The sequence below is a fragment of the Peromyscus leucopus genome, chromosome 10, assembly GCF_004664715.2.
Source record: "Peromyscus leucopus breed LL Stock chromosome 10, UCI_PerLeu_2.1, whole genome shotgun sequence".
In the NCBI taxonomy this organism is placed as follows: Eukaryota; Metazoa; Chordata; class Mammalia; order Rodentia; family Cricetidae; genus Peromyscus; species Peromyscus leucopus.
In genome coordinates, this window is record NC_051071.1 from 72,832,924 (window position 1) to 72,853,646 (window position 20,723).

General features: G+C 38.7%; 1 protein-coding gene across 1 annotated transcript in view; it reads right to left on the minus strand.

Moving 5' to 3' along the window:
• LOC114689402 (transmembrane protease serine 11A) overlaps window positions 1–20,723 on the minus strand; it is a 54,787-nt gene that overhangs the window by 21,462 nt on the left and 12,602 nt on the right. Inside the window, exons 2-5 of the mRNA XM_037209125.1 lie at window positions 18,653–18,774; window positions 17,046–17,164; window positions 5,861–5,928; window positions 2,405–2,562 (exon numbers count right to left, since the gene is read on the minus strand). Of these exons, the coding sequence (XP_037065020.1) occupies window positions 2,405–2,562; window positions 5,861–5,928; window positions 17,046–17,164; window positions 18,653–18,774 (467 nt within the window). The remainder of the gene's footprint in view (window positions 1–2,404; window positions 2,563–5,860; window positions 5,929–17,045; window positions 17,165–18,652; window positions 18,775–20,723) is intronic.

Genomic DNA, 20,723 nt, shown 5'->3' on the forward strand with positions numbered 1-20,723 from the left:
TTGATCATATTGACCCCTCTCCACCTCTCTCCCTCATCTATGACCTTTTCCCTACCCACCCAACCTTGTAGCCTTGTATTCCCTTCCTTCACCTGTCATCCATTTTTGTTGCCCATAGATTCCTGGATGTGTGGCCTTCTATAAGAATGAGACCAATTTGCCAGAAGCAACACTCTTAGAGAAAACTGACTTTTTATTTCCCAACAGTAATCAGCTTATTTTTACACACACACACACACACACACACACACACACACACACACACACACACATATATATATATAAAAAACCCTTCACAGCGAGTGAGGAGAAGAATCAGGAATCAGGAAGTCACTCACACATGAAAACCTAAGTTCGGGTTCAGAGCGCTAGCAGTCAGGTAAAAACCTGGATGTGGTAGTAGTGGGTTCCTGTAATCTTAGTCCTGGAGAGGTGGACACAAGAGAATCCCTGCAACTCACTGCCAAGTCAATCTCAGCAAATCACTGTACTCCAAATTTAGTAAGAGATCTTGTCTCCAAAAGCAAGGTGGAAAGAGACAGAAAAACCCTGACATTGAACTCCAGCTTTCTCATGCTCACACATAGGCACGCATGTCAGTCACACACACACACACACACACACACACACACACACACACACACACACGCCCTAAGGACCGTGCATCTGAGCTCTGCTGTCTCTATGGACCTTTCCTAGCTGCTCACAAGCACTGTTCATTTGGAAATTTTCAAACCTTTACAGTTCTAGCTCTTTCTCCTGACAGTCAATTTCAACCATGTCTGAAGCAATAGTTTCCAGGTGCCATATTATGTTTCCTATTTTCCTTTATATTTTCTCATAGTTTTGTGTTGTCAAGAAGAAGAAGAAGTATTATCATTTCACTTTTACAGGTTAAAAAGGATGCACACGCAGGTACGGGCAATTACTTGTGCACTGCAATAACAAAGAGACTTTAGAATTAGGTGACCCTCAAACATTGTTCTCCACAAGAACATCCTCTTCTTAAATATGGTACAAGTATTAAAGTACATGAAGCACAAGCTGATCCCATATAAAACAGAAAGACCTGGTGGCCAGGGACCACGCTATGCTCCATCTCTTGTTTCCGATAGTGCAGGCAGGCTTTTGAGTTCCTGAAATATTAACTAAGTCTTGGAACTGCATACTGCCTGTCGTGTAGCTTCTCAGAATCGCCATTATTTCACAACTGTAGCACCTAAGGAAAATGCATCGCACATTTGGCAGGTTCTTTCCTTCCAGCTGGGAGGGGCCCGTGCTTTACTGTCTTAGTAACTGACTTCATGTCATATGAGCAAGCATCTGCTGATCCATTATTTTGGGTTCTCATTTCCTAATGAAGTTTCCTCTTAAAGAGTCAGCTTGACCCTTGCAAGGGCAGGGCACCCTGTTTTGTTTCTAATACCAATTGTTTGTTCTTACTCTCTTAAATCTGGTTCCAATTGAGTTTATGGGATAAATCTGTACCTGTCTGCTGGAAGTAGATATTGTGCTAGCACATAGCGTGCAAGGGTAAGCATATTTCTTGCGTCCTGGCCTCCTCAGAGTCTCAAATATGCTAATACAAGGATTAATTTCCAGGAGACAAAGATCATAGAGTTTCAACTTTTGTTTAAGCATAGAACCCCTTTTTTGTAATACCCCCAAAATAAATTAGGCATCTAGATTTAACTCTTGGCTCCTTTTAATTATTATGTTGCTTAAATTTTTTTACACCAATGTAGTAGAATTTCCCCTACTTTACTAGTACATACAAATTAAATTAGATATTACATATAGGATGCAGAGTTGGACCTTGATAAAGAAAGACTCTTCAATTCAGAGAGTTGAAGATGGTGTAATGAGTTAACAGTGAAGAGAAAAGAGAAAAATAGAGCAATATATAAATGACTTCTTATTACTGATGATTTTTAAGGTATTATTTATCAAGCAGTTCCAGCGAATCTAAAAGCAGTTTACCTTTTTCTAAGTGCTCATAATAAGACAAATAATAAAAACTTCACAATATCATCAAATACAGAAACTAACTATATTTTTAAAGGATACAGATGAGTTTGCCTTTTTTGAAGGTCCCAAACAGAAATCACTTATTGCTTAACCTTTAAACTTGCTTAATCATGGAGGCAGTTCCTGCCTTGGATTAACCCTGTTTGTGGTAAAGACGTCTTTACCGAGAGACAACCACCAATCAATTACTTCCAGGAAAAGTACTTGATGACTAACATTAGACATGCTTTCATAAGAGAATAATGAAACTTTGAAAGGTCTCATCTTTAGGTTGAATTTTTCCCACATGATTTCTTAGTACTATTTGGAATTGGGATGACAAGAGAGTTTATGGCTATATAAAGCATTTGTATCATGTGGGAATCAACCTACTTACCTTTTACTTGAACTAATGAGACACCAGCTGGCAAGGCTCTCGGGTTCCTTATCCTATGATTTAAGATGCTGTGGTTCTTTACTCCCATGGTCCTTTGCCCAGTAGAGGGGGACTGGAGCACCATAACAATATCTGCTTTGGCATCATCTTCTTCTGGACTAGGAAACACAAGAGTAAGGTTTACATTCAAAGGGTCCATCTGGTATCATCATCTCACCATCTTTCCTTTGACTTCCTGACCTGTGCTTCAGTTGCTGAGAATGTCAAGGGCCAGGTAATCCACTCACATTCACACGCCTTTATATGCAACCTGGTGACTTAAATGTGTTTCTCATGTCCCTTCTTCTAGGTTTTTTGTTTGTTTGCTTTTGTTTTTTTACATTTTCTTTTGATTGCTCACCCCTCCCATTAACTTGAAGACAAGTTACTGTACTGAGGTAAGACTCAGACACAAAACATCAAAAAGTCATCAGAAAAATTAAAGGTTTTAATATGCTCAGGCTTTTGTGCTCAGTGTAGTTCTTATCTCTCAGAACTACAGTTGGTCAAAATGTAGAGAATAAGTGGCCAACTCAGAGGTGCCTGTTCCCAAATGGGAAATAACCCTAATCCTCAAAGCTCAGGGAATATCATGAAAGGGGTGATTGAAGATCATAAGAGCCAGGGCCCAGGGGGTCAGCTATAAAACACTGTCTTCTGGTCATGGCAGGTGTATACTCTTTCTCTTCAGGAATGGCTGACTGTGTAAGTCCTGTACAAGACATAATTCCAGTATCGGAGGCGGAAGGGCTCATAAGACTGAGTTACAGTTGAGCTACGGGCAGGCAACAACTGCTAAGAGAGGAAGAGTTAGATTTTTTTTTTCAGGGATGAATTTCTTTATGGGTTGCCAGTGTGCCATGCCGGGGGTCAACTCTACTTTTACGTGCATATGGGGAATGATAATTCAATGTGTGTGTGTGTGTGTGTGTGTGTGTGTGTGTGTGTGTGTGTGTATTATATCCACATACACACATGTAATAATAATAAAAAAAGAAGACTTGAACTTGGAAGGGAAATGTCGGGGGCACACAGGAGGAATTGTAGGGTAGGGAGGATAAATTGATGTGATCAAAATGCACTGTACTCATAACAGCTTCTTAAAAATAAAATAAAAACATGAAAACCTCTGAGGGCAGAAATAAACCTCATTTACTCTTTTTTTTAAGATTTTTTTTATTATTATGTATATAGCATATATGACAGCAGGCCAGAAGAGGGCACTAAATCTCATTACAGATGGTTGTGATCCACCATGTGGTTGCTGGGAATTGAACTCAGGACCTCTGGAAGAGGAGTCAGTGCTCTTAACCGCTGAGCCATCTCTCCAGCCCCCCTCATTTACTCTTGAGGAATGAATCACGTATCTGATATCTGAATCACCTCTACATTATCAGTGAGAAGGGGCTCACCAACCTCGGGGTAGTCATTAAGTTGTGGAAAATTAGCTTTGCTAAAGAGAGTGTTCCTTGTTCAGCTCTGTTTTGAGAGTTATTTATATAGAACTTCAATGCCACCTTCAGTTTTTGCATTAAACACAAAGCTTAAAGCCACCCAGTTTCAATATTTAAAACATCCATTTCCCCTTCCACATAAAACATTTGAAGACAGTGGCGTGTGATCTCTGGGTCTCTTCCAGCTGATCACACCCACTTCCTTGAACTGTTTCATAGAAACAGAGTTAAGTCCCAACAACTGTGCAACTGAATTTTCATAGGCACTTACGGATAGGAACAACAAACAATTAAAGATGTTCTTTTTTGGAGCAGGGGAGGAGAGTAAGAATTGAAGTTTTGTTTGAAACTCTCAGTGTGTATAATTTTATGTGCAATTAACTTAAGTGTTCAAACACAAAGCTAGAAATTTCAATACTGTCTCATCTTTGTATTTATATATGACAAAATATACCTGTGTGGTTTATTAAAGGTGTCTTAAAGAGTTGAAAATGGTGCCTACTGATCTTTCATTTCCCCTATATTTATACCACCAAGCTACAAGCTCTAAAAAAACCATGAATCTATTCTACTTGAATCTTTTGGCTAACAAGAAAATGAAAAAACTGTATAAATTCTGAGACACAATATGTTTCACATTCGACCTTTGCTCTAATATAGAAAAGTATAAGTAATGAGAATTTTATGTTATTATTGGCAAATGTGGACACAAATATTTTTCCATTTTAAATAAGAGGAAATGAAACAGTTTACTGAGTAGATTTCCACAAAAATAACACATTCAACACTGGCAACAAACCCAAAGGAGCTTCTCAAACTATAATGATGTTACTAAAATGCTGCAAAAAAATTGAAGTGAAGACAAAGGGTATATAATGTAGAACATTCCAGCATGTATATGCTTTTTGTCTCCTAAATTACCCAAGCATGTTATGATAACCTCATGTAGGGGCTGGAGAGATGACCCAGTGGTTAAGAGTACTTGCTTCTCTTGCAGAAGACCCAAGTTCAGTTTCCAGCACCCACATGGTGGCTCACCACCACTCATTTTTCTCTTATGATCTCCAAGAGCACAGGACAGGTGTGATAAATGTATGTTCAGACAGAGAAAATAACACTAAATCTTTAAAAACTCCTTGTGGAAGTCATGAGTTATCAGAAGTAAAGATCTTCAGAATGTGATCAATCATGCCTTGGCCTAATGATAAGAAAACTGATCAGCATCTATCCCTTTGAATAAATTCAGTAAAATATTTTAGTCGCTTTTATCAAGCTTTTTCAGTACATGTTTAATGTACAAAGTAGTGGATTTCATAATTACAGTTTTGTTTGAGTATCTTCTTTTTTCTCTTTGAGATGAGTCACATGAACTCCTGGCTTTGTACCTGTCCTGCTGTGTGATTTTTAAAATAACAAAGTTTAAACCACTGAGTAATTTCAGCAACTGATACGAGTCCTCCCTCCCCACCCAAACAAAAGGGAGCATCTATTACAACACGATCATCTTTCGGTTCGGGCATGTCGCCTGTCACTAGGCCTTTGTTACTGGTAAAACCTCTGATCCTATTTTGTAGTAAACGTTGCCTTCTTGATGTTTTTGAAGCGTCCTATCTGCCAGAAGTATAGGACTTAGTGCATGCAAAGACATGGCCTGGGTTTACTTATGGCTGTGGATTAAGGTGGATTCCAGGTCTCACAGTCAGTGGGTAGGGTTTGAGGGCCAGTGCTATCAGCTGTAACCATCTCTTGGGGAACATTCAGTACATCACCCTCCTTCTCCCCACACCTCATTGTCTCAATTTTCAGAATGGGTTTAGCACTGTACCTTGAGACTACTGTAGTGACAATGTTTTTGAAGAGCCCCAGCAAAGAGTCTAGAGACACAAATTATGTGGGGGACCCTGTATCCTTTGCCCTTTCTCCCTCCAGGCTAGCAACTACACCCTTGCCCAAATATACATACGTTAGTCTGGCTATGTGGTTTTGGACGTGGCGCTTTTTCAAGGCTGAATCTATAAATATTTCATCTGCCTGTCATTACAAAAAAGAAAAACAATATGTTAGTAGGATAGTTTATAATGAGACTATATCCCAGATTAAACGCTAAAAAAAATAGAATTTTCACAATTAGAAATATGATTATTTAAGTTAGTGATTTTTTTCAGTAATTCAATAATTTATTCCCCTAAAAATTATGTAAATGGACATAACTCTTACTCACAAGGTGAATGCGAACGACACTTACAGAGAAGGCCTTTTTTCAAAGTCTCCCAGTGCATTATACCAGCACTGTACTGTAGCTTTTAAATTAACACTACATATTTTTATATTATTACCAATTATTTGTTATACATAAAAAATTCTCACTGCAAAATGCTTTAAGGAAAGAGGGGGAAAAATTCAGAATGTCCCTAGAACATACAGCTTTTACATTTAAAAGGGGGGGGGTGAGATCCTGAAATATACATACAGGCATGCTGAATGATCCCACCCTGCTCCCACCCCTTCCATCCCTTCAAACTATAGTAAGAGTTTTTATTTATGCAGAATTTCAGAAATTAAAAACAAAATAACTTCTCAGTTTGTAGTAAACCTAGGGGTTGTACATTTCAGATTAATTCTGTAAAAAAAAACTCACAAGTAAAATAATTCATGTTTAAGAGAAGTATCATACAGACTTTTTCACAGAGAAGCACATAATAAGAATATAAAAGCATATTGCCATTCATTTATGGTGTATTTAGTCGCTTGCTCTGTAGATTTTTGGTTGTGAAGTATAGGAGGTATTGGGGATTATGGAGAAACAGATTTTTAAGTTCACTGTGGACTCAAGGCCTAACCAGAAAGGAAAAGAGTAAGATAATGTTGAAACATCAAGGAGAAGTGGTGGTCCTCATTTTATACTACTAAGGAAGAAGAGTAGCATTTTTTGACAGATACATATGCAGTTCCAAGTCAGCTACATCATGATGCTGTGGTCTATCACAGATGTGCTTGGCTTCCAGATCTCTCTAACAACCACTTGGTGGTGACAGTGTCATCTGAATGTCCCCACTGTAGCTCCGGCTGTACAGGAACCAGATGCAGCAACTGAAGAAAGGCAAGGTCCTAAATCCTAAAGCCAAGAGTGGAAGATACAGCTCTTCTTTTTAAAAGAACAAGGCATAAAAAATGAAGGGAAGATGTTTCAGGAATGGTGAAATGGTGGCTTCTCTACCACTACTAGCAATTCATAGATGTTTCATTAGGAGCCAGGATTTTCATTACTTACTGCAACCCTCACAATTACTCCACAAAATAAGAGTAATTTGATTCCTGTCTCCCTAGAAGAGAAAACTGACTCTGAGGCATTGTTAAGTTCCATGGTTCCCATGCAGAGGAGGACACACTGAGACTTAAGCCTGAGACTTAATGCTTCCATGTGCAGGGGCCATGGTTGATTTTCACTCCGTTGTAGAGCTTTCTTCTTAAATATGCCATGTCCTACACTTCGGTTTCTTTCCTAAAGCACATAGTAATCAGTCTTCAAATACATAGTTGATTGGTAGGGATGCAATGAAGTATACGTGTAGTAAATTTAAACACAAGACCAAAGGTAGTATTCAAAGAATAAATCATTAGCATCTATCATGGCTAAGTGTCCAGGACTGTGATGGAACACCATGACAAAAAACAAGGTAAAGTGGGGAGGAGATGGTTTATTTCCCTTCCACTTCCAGGTAACCATCCATCACTGAAGGAAGTCAGGGCAGGGACTTAAACAGGGCAGCAACCTGGAGTCAGGCAGGTGCAGAGGCCACAGAGGAGTGCTGCTTGCTGGCTTGCTCTTTATCTCTTACTCAGCCTGCTTTCTTAGAGAATCCACCAGCAGCGATGGCACCGCCCACAATGGGCTGGACCGCCCCCCCCCCCCACATCAATCACTAAATAAGAAAATGCTCTACAGGCTTGCCTACAGCACAGTCTTTTGGAAACATTTTCTCAACCAAGGTTCCCTCCTCTCAGATGACTCTAGCTTGTGTCAAAATGACATAAAAGCTAGCTAGCCAGAATAGCACCCAAAATATGTCCTCATCTGCACTTAAATAAGAGAAGCTTAAATTTGGTAGTTTGAGTTTTACATTGCCAGAAAGAAACTATTTGGCAAGATCCTCCCCCCTCAAAGTTGCATTGTTGCAATAATCTCTGCCATTCAGTCCTTACTTTTACTCAACACATGGGAGGGAAGTCCTCACCCCCCACAAACAGGCAAACCCAAATGAAGGAGGAGAAAATTAATAAGCTTTAACAGGAAGAAAAGTACATGATGATTGGACAGTAAAGAACTTTGGTTTGTAACCTTGTCTCCAGACAGCCCCACTAATTAGATGTGGGCCAAGACCCAAGGATCTTTGTGTGACATTTCTATGGACAACACGTTGAGGAAAGAGATACATGAACTGATAAAGAGAGAGCTCGGGTAGTGAATTACATGCTGGAGAGTGGGCTGGGGGTGCCAGCAAAACATAAACGTTAAGTGTATTACTGAAATGGGTTTAGCAGAACCAAGCCTTGTAGAGGTCCCAAAGTTACATTTGCCCGGATATTAGGGCTTCTCTTGTCATACACACTCTCTTGGTACTGACACCCAAATTCTAGGACACTTTCTTCTTCCTCCAGTGTAGATATGTATGAGTCTGCTAAAAATTTGTTGTCATTGACACAATCTATTAGAGTCAATGACTTAAGAATCCTACCTGTCCCTTAAGGGCATTTGGAGCTTAGTAAGTAGGTGTTGAGTGTCCTGGTATTGACAAAAGACCCCCTTTTAGTGCAGTGCTTAGTTTTTGCTTGGTGACTTTGGAATGCTGCAAATTGCACTGAGATTAAATTCTAAGAGGGCAGTTGAAGGTTAGTTGGGTGTTTAATGAAAAAGTTAGGGAGAGGCTGACAACTCAAACAGATACGCCCAGCCATTGAGCTCATTCCTAATCATTCCTGAAGTAGCTGTTTGTACATGTCAAGGCCTTTTTCTGTTAGATGCTTACTAATTGGCCTCTCTTTTTACAGTAATCTATGTTTTCACATGAGAGTATTTCTAGGTTTAGGTTGCAAAATTCAGATAGCTCTTCTCCTGAAGATTTAAGACAAGCTCATATTTCCAATTAACCTTAGTTGACCCCCTAAGAACTAAAGGAACCAAAGCATGCCATGAAAAAAATAGATCTTATTTTTTCCTAATTATAATAATGGTACCATAGAAAGCATGATGGGATATACGTTTTTAAAAAACTGTTTGTTCATTTTAGTTGTACAGCTATGTCCATGTGCCTGAGCATATGCACTATATGAGTGAAATGCCTGCAGAAGCCAGAAGAGGGCATCAGATATCCCATAAGTGCAATCTCAGCTGTGAGTCATCAGATGTGGGTGCTGAGAAATGAACCCACATCCTCGGGAAGAGGTTAAATGTTCTTAACCTCTCAGCCATCTCTCTAAAAATCTTTGTTGTTGTTTAGGTGTTTGTTTCTTCTTTATTTTTTTATTAAGAATTTTTTTTCATTCATTTTACACATCAGAGATCCACATCTCCCTTCCTCCTGCCCCCCAGCCTTCCCCTCCCAACCCATCCTCCACTTCCCCCTACAAGAAGGCAAGGTCTCCCATGGGGAGGCACATCTGGTAGAGGGAAGTCAGAGTTTTTTTTTTTTTTTTTTAAATACCTTTAATTTCAGTAAAGCTTACTAGAAGTTACTGTTGCTATAGGGATAAAGTCAGTAAAGGCAGGGAATCGAGTGCAGTTTGAAGCTTTGTTCACATCAGCAGACATTCAGGGGCCTCCCAGTCTGATGCCAGCCTGCCAGTTCAGCCCTCTACACACCAGTACGGTGCAGCCTTGGCCTCTATCATCCTGAGTATTTGACCTTTGACCTATTGAGTCCTACTTCCTAGTAGTCTTGCTTCTCTGAATCCCAGTTACTCTTGGAGGGATCTCTCTCAGGGAATCAACTGTGGGGTTTAGTTGATCCTTCATCCTCAGGCTAATCTCACTTACTACGGTCTGGGCTTTTCTCATCCAGTTTACACCTTCTACATATTTCATATTTATTTAAATAATTATATTATTTCTTTTATCAAACTGTAAAAGATTATAAGCAGACATGGTGATTTTTGTTTTCATGGTCTGTGATATCGAGCCCAGAACAAATAAAAGGGAGAAATTTTCTATCAGAAAGCCTTGCATTTACCAGGAAAGTTCTACGATAGGTTTAAATGCATCCCTTGCATCAGGCTGAGATCAATACTTCTATACAAAAAAGAAAATTTGCATGTGAACTATTTGAAGGGATTTTTTTTTTCTTATCATGGCTTTTCCTATCAGTCTGTTTCCTTGAGGCAAGTTGCTCCACCATGAGGCTACATGTGGTAAACGTGGGAGTCATTGTCACCATTGTCTGCTAACTGGGCACTAAGTTCAAACTCCCTTGCATTTGAGCACACGGGCTTCTCTTATCAACAGGTGGAGGTGAGTACTATTATTATCCACATTATTCAGATGAGGAAGTGACTTGCCCTGCCTGACACAGCAGCGAGCCACAGAATCATGAGTAGGCCAAGGTTGGCCAGCTTCTCTGCTTCCTAATGCCCTCACAGCACTGGCCTAAGGATGAGCACACAAGTAGGTTTTCACCAAGAGCTCCTCACCACCATGGTCAGTACAGTGTGCCAAAGAGGTCCATCAAAAATAAGCAGCACAGGCAGAGCCAAGCGGATCTCTGTGAGTTCAAGGCCAGGCTTGACTACCAAATGAGTTTCAGGAAAGGTGTAAAGCTACACAGAGAAACCCTGTCTCAAAAAACCAAAAAAAAAAAAAAAAAAAAAATAATAATAATAATAATAATAATAATAATAATAAAAACAGCACCATTCCGGTAGCTTTTACTGCAATCTGCTTACAATGTTGTTTTATTGACTGAAATTCAGGATAGTGAGTGAGTAAGTGTGTGTGTGTGTGTGTGTGTGTGTGTGTGTGTGTGTGTGTGTGTGTAGGCATGTGTGCACACATCTGGAGGCCAGAGGTCAGGGTTAGGTGGCTTCCACAATCATTGCTCACCTTACTTTTTGAACCTGGAGCTCACTGATTCAGCTGGACTGCCTGGGCAGTGAGACCCAGGGGACCTGTATCTGCCTCCCTAGTGCTGCCAGGTTTATATATAGAAGCTTCCGTGCCTGGCTTAAACAGTGAGCACTTCACTGACTGGGCCATTTCCCAACCCTCCCACACATTTTCTAATTGAAAAATTCAGCTGTACATCCTTCCTTCAGGGTTGGGTGGAGGATAGCCAGCCTGAGCACCAGGCAATGTCTATTGCATTTCCAGAGTCACTGGACAGAGGTAAGATCTACTTCTGGTTTTGAACACAGTGTTGTATCTACTGGAGAAAGGAGTTGGATCCAGTGGCATCTGAGGTCTGGATATGTGGGTGGAATGACATGGAAGTGTGACTCTCTGATTACCTTAAGTCAATAGGTCTAGAGATCACTAAATGGGGAGTGTTGCTTCATGTCGCTGTCAGTTTCTTTGACTGCACTATCCTTTTTCACTTATCTTCTTTCTTGACAGGATTCATATGAAACTGGTCTGTAGTTATACACATCATCCCCATCCAGCCACGCCTACTTCAGTTCCAGAAGGAATGCAAGTCTGAGTGCTCTGCAAGAGCTCAGCCGCTTTCCATTCCCATATTCTCAACCTCTAAGCATGAAATGGTTTCTGGTTTCTGCTAATTGTCAGTTGTTATGAGTCTCACTGTGTACCTCAAGCTAGCCTCAGACTAGGTTGAACCACCATACCTGTCTTTGCTCTTTCCTATTATTTAATATTTCTTTGATCTTCCAAATTCTATGTCTTCTTTCAGGGCATACAGCCACAGCTCAAATCCAAGCAGTGAATATCTCTCATGTCTCTCCCTGATGTAATTTCAAACACCAGAGTTTCTTTAATACAGTTGCTGAATTTAAGTTCATTATCATCTTGTTCCAGCTGCCTTTTCTCAGTAGCGCTTCTGCTGTGGTGTACATTAGAGCCAAATCCTTCATTCTGCCTTCTAACTGGGATTGTTCCTACAATTACTTTTAAAAAATTAGTATTTCTAAGTCCTTTGTCTGTATAACTCTAGATACAAAATCTCAAGGATATTTTGAGGGTAATTCTGAGCCCTGTTTCTAGTGTTCCTAAAAACAAATATGCCAAGTTAGTCAGTGGTAGTGCATGCCTTTAATTCCAGCACTGGGAAGGCAGAGGCAGGAGGCTCTCTGAGTTCCAAGCCAGCCTAATCCACAGAGAGAGTTCCAGGACAGCCAAGGCTACACAGAGAAACACTGTCTCAAAACGAACGAACAAACAAACAAAAAAGAATAAATAAGGCAAAAATGAGAACTTCTTTGTCATGGGAGCAGATTCCTACTACCTGGGTATGGGGAAACTGAGGAAAACTCTAAACTCCAGTTGTTGCCAATGGTTGCAATCTCATGTGAACAGGATAACTGACAGAGAATAATGTGTAAGAAACCGAGAGGCTCTGGGAATTTGGAGGATGGTATATAGGAAGCAAACTCACATCGTGATTCTTACAGATGACCTCTGTCCTGAAGACAGATGTTCACTAAGGACATGGAATTTCAAATCATAATGTCTGGTTTCAAATCCTCACTGTATCATTTAACCAGATAATCAAAATGTGTGGCCTTGAGCAAATTCGGTTTTCTGTATCTTCATATTCTCATCTGTAAAACTGAGGTTGTAAGTTATCTCTCTCAAAGAGTTGTCGTTGAGGATTAAGTGGAATAATATGTATATGATGTTCAAGGCCTTATTTCATATTATATATTGTTACTATCATGGTATGACAAGTTTATAGCTTTCATATGTATAATGATCCTATGGTCTCAATGGATCCAAATGTTTTTGATATTTCTGAAAATATTCTCCAGGTAAAACACCCTGTCAATGATTCTACTTATCCTCATAAGACTTGGATAGAAGTTAAGTATATCATTGATTGTGATATCTACAATGGTTTCAGTTTTTTTTTTTTTTTTTTTTTACTTTACAGTGGTGTGAAAGCTGGACATTTGCTAGAAACTGTAGTTTGAATGTTGGATTGTAATCTTTTCTTGGGTTAGCAATATAGGTATGATATACTGTCGCAGTGTTGGGCAACAATACTCTATAATGTGATGTGTTTCATGATTTTTGCATATGGGTGTCCACTAAATGACCTGAGCCATCCATCAGTTTGTTATAAAATAGGTTTTGTGAGAGACTATTTTGTCCAACTCTAGGCTAGTGTATATGTTCTGGATGTCTTTAGGGTATCCCAGGCTAAGCTATGATGTTTAGTCAGTTAAATGTACTATATGCCTTTTTGGCTTATAAACATTTTCAGCTTGTCTTAGGATCATTGGGGGTAATGATAATAAGTTATAGGACATCTTTGCTGATTTCTTGGAACTGGGATGAGTTTTAGCAATATTGGGGCATGAACTCCATTTACTTTTACATCTCCATTTCCATTCAAATCAGTCAAGCCGAAACTATGAGGCAGAACAAGATCGGCAACTCATCTTTCTTGGTGATCTAATTAGTGTCCATATAGGAGAGAGAAGAACCTGGTTTTACTCATTAGGATTTAGCAACTATTAAGAGGAGTGGCTCAGGATGAGGCATGAACTCTTCCAGGAAGTCCTCTAAAGCAAACTTTGTAGGGGACGGGGAGAGCACCTGCATCATTTAAAAAGAGTGAGATAGTACAAAGCTTTTCCTGTCCATGGGGATCCTCCTTGATCTCCTTTACCTTTGACACTCTCCTGTACTTATTGTCCTTTACATACAATTTAATCCTTAATTATATCATGTCCTGCTGTACAACTCCATGTGTATTACTCACATCTCCCCCAAGAGGTTGCAGCAATTTGAGAAGACAGATCATATTTCCTTTTCTGAAAGATGACTGATGTGCCAACAAAAGCAATATGCTCAATACCCATATTATATATTAAGAAAAGCTTAGATTGCTTAGTTGGTTGTTTTTGAAAACTAGTTCATTAGACAGTGTCTAAAAACTGGTTCCCTACCTAATGTCACACTTGAAAGTATTCACTAGGTGAATTAAAGACCTAGTACTAAATATAAAATTATAAAATTAATAGAAGAAAAATACAGATGTTTTTATGATTAACAAAGAGGAAAGGACTATCAAAGAACTTTCAAAACAGTTACAAGGCTAAGAAAATTTGTATGATGGCATAGATTTTCATTTCACCAACAATACAAGTAGAAGAAAAAGGATGTGATATCTATAAAAATATATATAATGTAAGAAAACAACAAAAATAAAAACATAGGCAAAAAATACGTACAGAGGATTTGTAGACAGAAAAACTCCAAAAGAAATGAGTTTACAAATTTATTCGTGATTTGAAAAATACCCATTAAACCATGCATAAGTAAGACTGCTATTTTATGCTTATTAGGTTAGCAAATAATGTCAAGAAAAGAAAAAGTAATTGCAAATTATATGAAGTGGACTATATGTTTGTGTACTCTTATAATAGTTTAAATATCAAATGTCTTCAAAACAGACTTGTGTTTTAAAAGCGTTCTACCTAGTAGATAGCACTGTTTGGAAGGATATGGACCCTTTAGCAAGTGACGTATAACTAGCCAAAATAAGTCTCTAGGGGCAGGCAATTGAAAGCTATGTGGAGGCCCAGTTTCTATGGAAACTCTTTTCTCCTTTCTGGTCTACTGTGCCATGACAGCTATCTACTCATTGTTTGTCTCCATTGTGGTGCTGTTTGAGGAGGCTGTGGAACCCTCAGGAAATGGGGCCTAGCTGGGGCAGGCAGGCTGTTTGAAGGTTGTACCCAGGCCTTGGTTATAGTGCTTTCTACCTTCCTGCCTAATGTGATGTAAAAACGTAACCTGTGTCACACATTACCCCAGCTCTGGGGTTCTGCTCAAGTGCACGGGACCAACCAACTATGGACTGAGATAAAATAAATATTTCTTCCCTTAAGTTATGTCTGCCAGGTGTTTTGGTTCTTATTCATAGAAAAGTAACAAATAATTATCCCTTCATATTTTGAGGAAAATTTTCTATGACCAAAAAGTAGGTTTCTACCAGTTGCCAAGTCTACTAGGATCTTGATATCAAACCCCTGAACTTCCAAATCTGTTTGAAATAAAAGTGTGTTGTTTAAATTACTCTGTCTATGGTGTTTTTGTTATTAAAACAAGAACAGAGTAAGACAGTGGATGCTGGGAAAGATGTGCAGACATATGAATCAATCTGTACTGCAGATGAGCCTGCACACGGACTCAGCCACTCGGAGGAGCAGTTCTTACCAGTGAGTGAAATTATGCCTAGTGAGCCAGGAATTCTGCTTCCAGAAATACTCGTCTATATTGATAACAGGATAAGGAGAGTATTTTTTAGGACGTTTCCTACAATGACTGGCAAAAGCAAGGGTAGTATATGGCAGATCCAAACTATTGCTGGGAAGTTAATAGCAATGAATTCAACACCCAGTCAGCAGCATGGGGAGGTAGTACATTCAAAATGATCTGCATAAAAAGAGGATGGAACAAAAGTGATTTATAGCACAAAAGGCAAGTTTAAAGTATGCTCACAGGAAACAAAATGTGGTTCTTCAAGAATGATTCCAAACAACAACAAACACTCATGAAACAGAATGGTGACATGTAAAGCAGGGAATAAAGGACATTAAATATGTACCAAGCCCCAGGGCTCCATAGCTTAGTTAAGTACCTATCCCATAAATACATAGTGACAATCACAAAAGGCTCTAAATATTCCTGTGAGAATAATAGGTCAGTATTTAACTTGATTTCTGTCCCTGGTGTACTTACATACCTAGAAACTCACACATAACTGACCCTTGAGAATACACTCTCAAATTCAGTTTCTATTACATTCATATGTCCAAATTTTGCCTTTTTATTTAATATTTAAAAAAATAAAAGGTAACAAAATGAGATATAGCAAAAAGTGACACATCAGAATTGGACAAAACAAACAGCAGGCAAAGAAACCAAAAGAAGAGACAAGAGTCAGAGACTCATTCATTTTCACACTCAGAAATCCCATAAAAAACGCTAAGCTGGAAGTCATAATATAGATGCAGAAGACCTGGTACAGATCCATGCAAGCCCTGTGCATGATGCTCAGTCTATGTGAATTCATATGTTGTTTATTTATTTTAAGATCTGTTCCAATCCTATCTATTTAACTCAGTAAGGGTAGATTTTATTAGTTGTTATGTGTTTAAACAATAACAACAATACTGAGTGTAGGCTAAGTAAGACGAGTTTTAAGTTAAGTTTAAGACAAGTTTAAGAATAGTAATAAGTAATAACATTTTTATTGTTCAAAGAATTTATTTTTTCAAGTAACACACACATCAGAAAGTTTTATGGAGTCAATTGATGTAAGAGGAAGTAGAAGATATTAGGAAACACACACACACGCTCATATTCGCCTCATTCTCATTCTGAGATTCCTCAAGAGTTTTGTGTTTTCTTCAGACGAGTTAATTTGAGCTGTTTTTGAGTGAGGATTCATGGACATTCATAACACAACTTTAAAACACTAAATAAGCATTTCCCTTCTGGAGGGGCTCCTGGACTTCAGCTTTACCAACACTGTTAGCACTAACTATAAATATTATATAGTAAATCTGGACCTCTTGCCTTTAATAACACATTTACAAGGTAACATATATATTTTTGTTATCTTTTTATATATATTTTAAAAGCTGTGTAATGTGGCCTTACAAGAAAATATGTTGTCATCAAAAACTAGTTCCAGCATAGTTAGACTTTTTCTATTAGGGAAACCCAGAGAAATTAGAAAAACAATTAGGCTAGATACCTTCATATACAATCCTTTGTCTTAAAGGAGATATTTGAGTCAGAATCCCCATTTGTTGGACAGGCATATTCCCTCACCTCAACTCTACCTATACATCACATGAAATATAGGATACACATGAAATATAGGATGATGCTGATGTGGGTGGTCTGAAAATTATGATTTTGGGAAATAAAATAAATAGCCTACAAAATTCAAATTTTTCTGACTTACCAAATTTTCATTCACCTTCTGTAAGTCCTTCAGTTCATTTGAGCTCTTTCGTCCTGAATTGCTAATGGCTTGAATATCTGAAATTGTAATGGTCCCTTGATAATATTCCATTCTCTGGCCTGTGATGATAAAGAAAAGTAGAAAATACATGATCTATGAAGACTTCAGGATCCAAAACCTAACAATAATGGGCCTGAAATGAATTCTTAAATATATCACCAAGCTTCTTTCTATTGAATTTAATAAAAATATAATAAATTAATAGTTTTATATTAATAATAGTAGCTAACATTTGTTGTATCTTTACTATGTGCAGAACGCTGTTCACATGTATCATTTGACCATAATTCCAGTTTCTTGAGATTGACATCACTTCCATTTCATAAAGGAGGAAAGTAAGACACGGTAGCTTTAAATACCTTGATGTTTGTTATACAGCTATTAGGTAGTCTTTTAAAAAGTTTCAGTCTTAGTGTGTGGCTCTAGAACTTGGATGCTCATTGCTATGTTTTCCTGTGCTTTGTTGAGGTGTAAACCACCCATGAGTGGGCATTCTCACATACTTTTACTTGTAGTGAAAGATCCAAGTACAGTGAAGGAAATCACAAGCAGAAAATCTGTCAGAGATTGCAACAGTTTGTAACAGAGGTGTCAGTCAGCTCATTGGTTGGTCATCAGGAATGAAAAGAAAAGAAACTGGAGCCTGTTATCAAACAGTACTCCCATAGTTGAAGATGCTTTTGCACAGTTAAATGAACTGACTCTTGGGTAGATCTTTTGTCATTGGTATAAACTGCTTTTGTGGTTTCAGTATGAGACTCAGAATATAGTAGGATGTCATTTTCATCTCCTAAAAGAGTTGTCACCCCTCACCAACTGTTTAAAGATGACATCAGACACAACCATTCAAGTAAGCAGCTTTAGCTACTCATGTTTTTCCGCACACATTCATCATCTGAGTGTGCCATTGTAGAGACTTGTCAAAAATGTAAATGGTTTATACTTAGTCAAGAGAGATGTAACACAGAGAGAATTTTAAAATGCATTACTTGCATTAATATAAACACATTAGATGATAAACACAAAATTATTAAATACAGTTTTGGGAAGAGTAATTTTTTAAGAGTAAGTGATAATATTGAGTCATACTTTATCTGCGGTTTTAAAATTCATTATTTCATTAGATGTGTTTTTTTTTCCTAGAAATTCTACTGGGCAGAAAACAATGGCTAAAAGTAAAAGAACCAATTTTGATAGTACATTTATTATAGTCTTTCATCTTGATATGCAGCAAATGGTAAGATTTGCAGAGTCTTACTGTTAGTAGCCCACAGAAAGTAACTATTTTTGGTATTGTATGTAGATTCTAATAAACATTGTACCTCATCAAGTGAGAAGCTTGTATACATTGATGAATGCTGTATCATAAGCACCCAGAAAAGTATTTGCTTTAATAGTGGTACAATAATAATTTGTTGATGAAATGATAGAATAAGTTTTGAAATATCCTGAGTGGGGACAGTCCTGGGTGAAAGTATGAATTTCCTTTACAGATGTGCAAACCATGCTGTCCTGTGTAAGAAAGTGAAATTACCAGTTCTTCCTACCAGAGACTAAGATGTGAGCCAGAAGTCCAATGGTCACTGCCACCATCATCAGGGAGAGCATCGTGAGAAGGGCAGTTATCCATGGTTTCAGATCTCTGCTGTGAGTGCCACATCCTGCCACTCTGCACAAAGGAAGGCTATTGTTACTCTTACATGTGAGTAGTTACAAGTTTTCTGGTTGTGCTTGGATAAACTCATATGGCTACATGCTTCATTACAGCAAGAGGACATTTTTTTTTTTTCAATTTTGGTTAAGGTTATCGTCATCCTGGGAGGAGCTACTGAAAAGATTAGACCTAGGAATCCTGTTCTTTCCCTGGTTTCTGCTTCTAATGCCATTTGGTGGTACTGTTGTCAGCAGAGGTTCCAATGTCCAGTATACTGGCAAAAGCCCACCCCCTCCCAGTGCTCTTTTGTGTCTTATCAGTCTATCTAAGTTTCACAAACTTTTTTTTAAAGATTTGTATGTGCATTGATGTTTTGCCTGCATGCATATCTGTGTGAGGGTGTCAGATCCCCTGGAACTGGAGTTACAGAAAGTTGTGAGCTGCCATGTGGGTGCTGGGAATCGAACCCGGGTCCTCCGGAAGAGCAGTGAGTGCCCTTATCCACTGAGCCATCTCTCCAGCCCCCATGTTTCACAAACTAACCTCAGATATACTCTTTTATTCACCCTTTTAAACTAGTGTGAAATCTTAAACACGGAAAATTAGAAAAGTGTAAAAAACTTGTTCATCTTATAATTTTATCAATCACATTCTTGTCATTCATTCATTTTACCTCTGCATTAATAATGTGAATTAAGACATTATGACCTTTCACCAAACCATTGCTATAAACAGGCTATTTTCAATATCCTATTGACCCTCTTAACATTAATGTTGCTCTAATATCTTCTAATAGTCAGTTGACCCTCAAATAACATTTTAATCTTCACAGTATTTACAGTTGTTTTACACAGGCCAGGATACAATCCTGTTTTATACAGGTCCATGCAGAGTTTGTAGTAACTATGGCTTTTAAGTTTCTTTTAGTCAAAAACAACCATGCTTTGTTTGAAGTTTGGATGCCATTGTTGAAGAGATCAAACTAAAAGTCTTTAAGTAGTTCTGCCTTCTGTTCTTGTCTGATGCTTCCTTGAGGTATCAGTCAGCTTGCTTTTCTAACTTCATTTTTAAAAGGATTTACATTTTAAAGCCTTAATTAGGTTTGGGTTAAATTAATTTTACACAAATACTTTACATATGATAATGTGTGTTCAGCTCGCCCTGGTAGATTCAGTTGAGGCAGGTCCAGTGCTCTCCTCCCTACACCAAGGCTGAGCAACATGTCTCAGCATAGGCCCTAGTTTCCAGAAAGCCAGCTCATGCACTAAGGACAGGTCCCTGTCCCACTGCCTGGGGGCCTCCTAAATAGTTCAAGCTCATCAACTGTCTCACTTATCCAGAGGGCCTGGTCCAGTTCCATGGGGACTCCTCAGTTATTGGTTCACAGTTCATGTGTTTCCACTAGTTTGGCTATTTGTCCCTGTGGTGCTTTTTCCAATCATGGTCTCAATATCTCTTGCTCATATAATCCCTCCTCTCTCTTGCTGATTGGACTCTTGGAGCTCTACCTGGGGCTTGGCCATGGATCTCTGCATCTGCTTCCATCAGTCACTGGATGAGATTTCTAGCATGACAATTAGGGTGTCTGGCCATCCTATCACCAGAGCAGGTCAGCTTGGACTTTCTCTCAACCATTGCCAGTAGTCTATTGTGGAGGTATGTTTGTGGATTTCTGGGGACCTCTCTAGCACTTTGCTTCTTCCTGTTCCCACGGGGCCTTCATTTATCATGGTCTCTCTTTCCTTGTTCTCCCACTCTGTTCCTGATCCAGGTAGGACCTCCCTCTCCCCTAAGCTCTCTTTCCCCTGACCTCCATGACTCACCCCACCCCCATGTCCAGGTTGCTCATGTCGATCTCATCCATTTCTCTGTCATTGGGTGATACCTGTGTCTTTCGTAGGGTCCTCTTTACTGGGTAGCCTCTCTGGAGTTGTGAGTTGCAGTCTGGTCTTCTTTTAACTTTT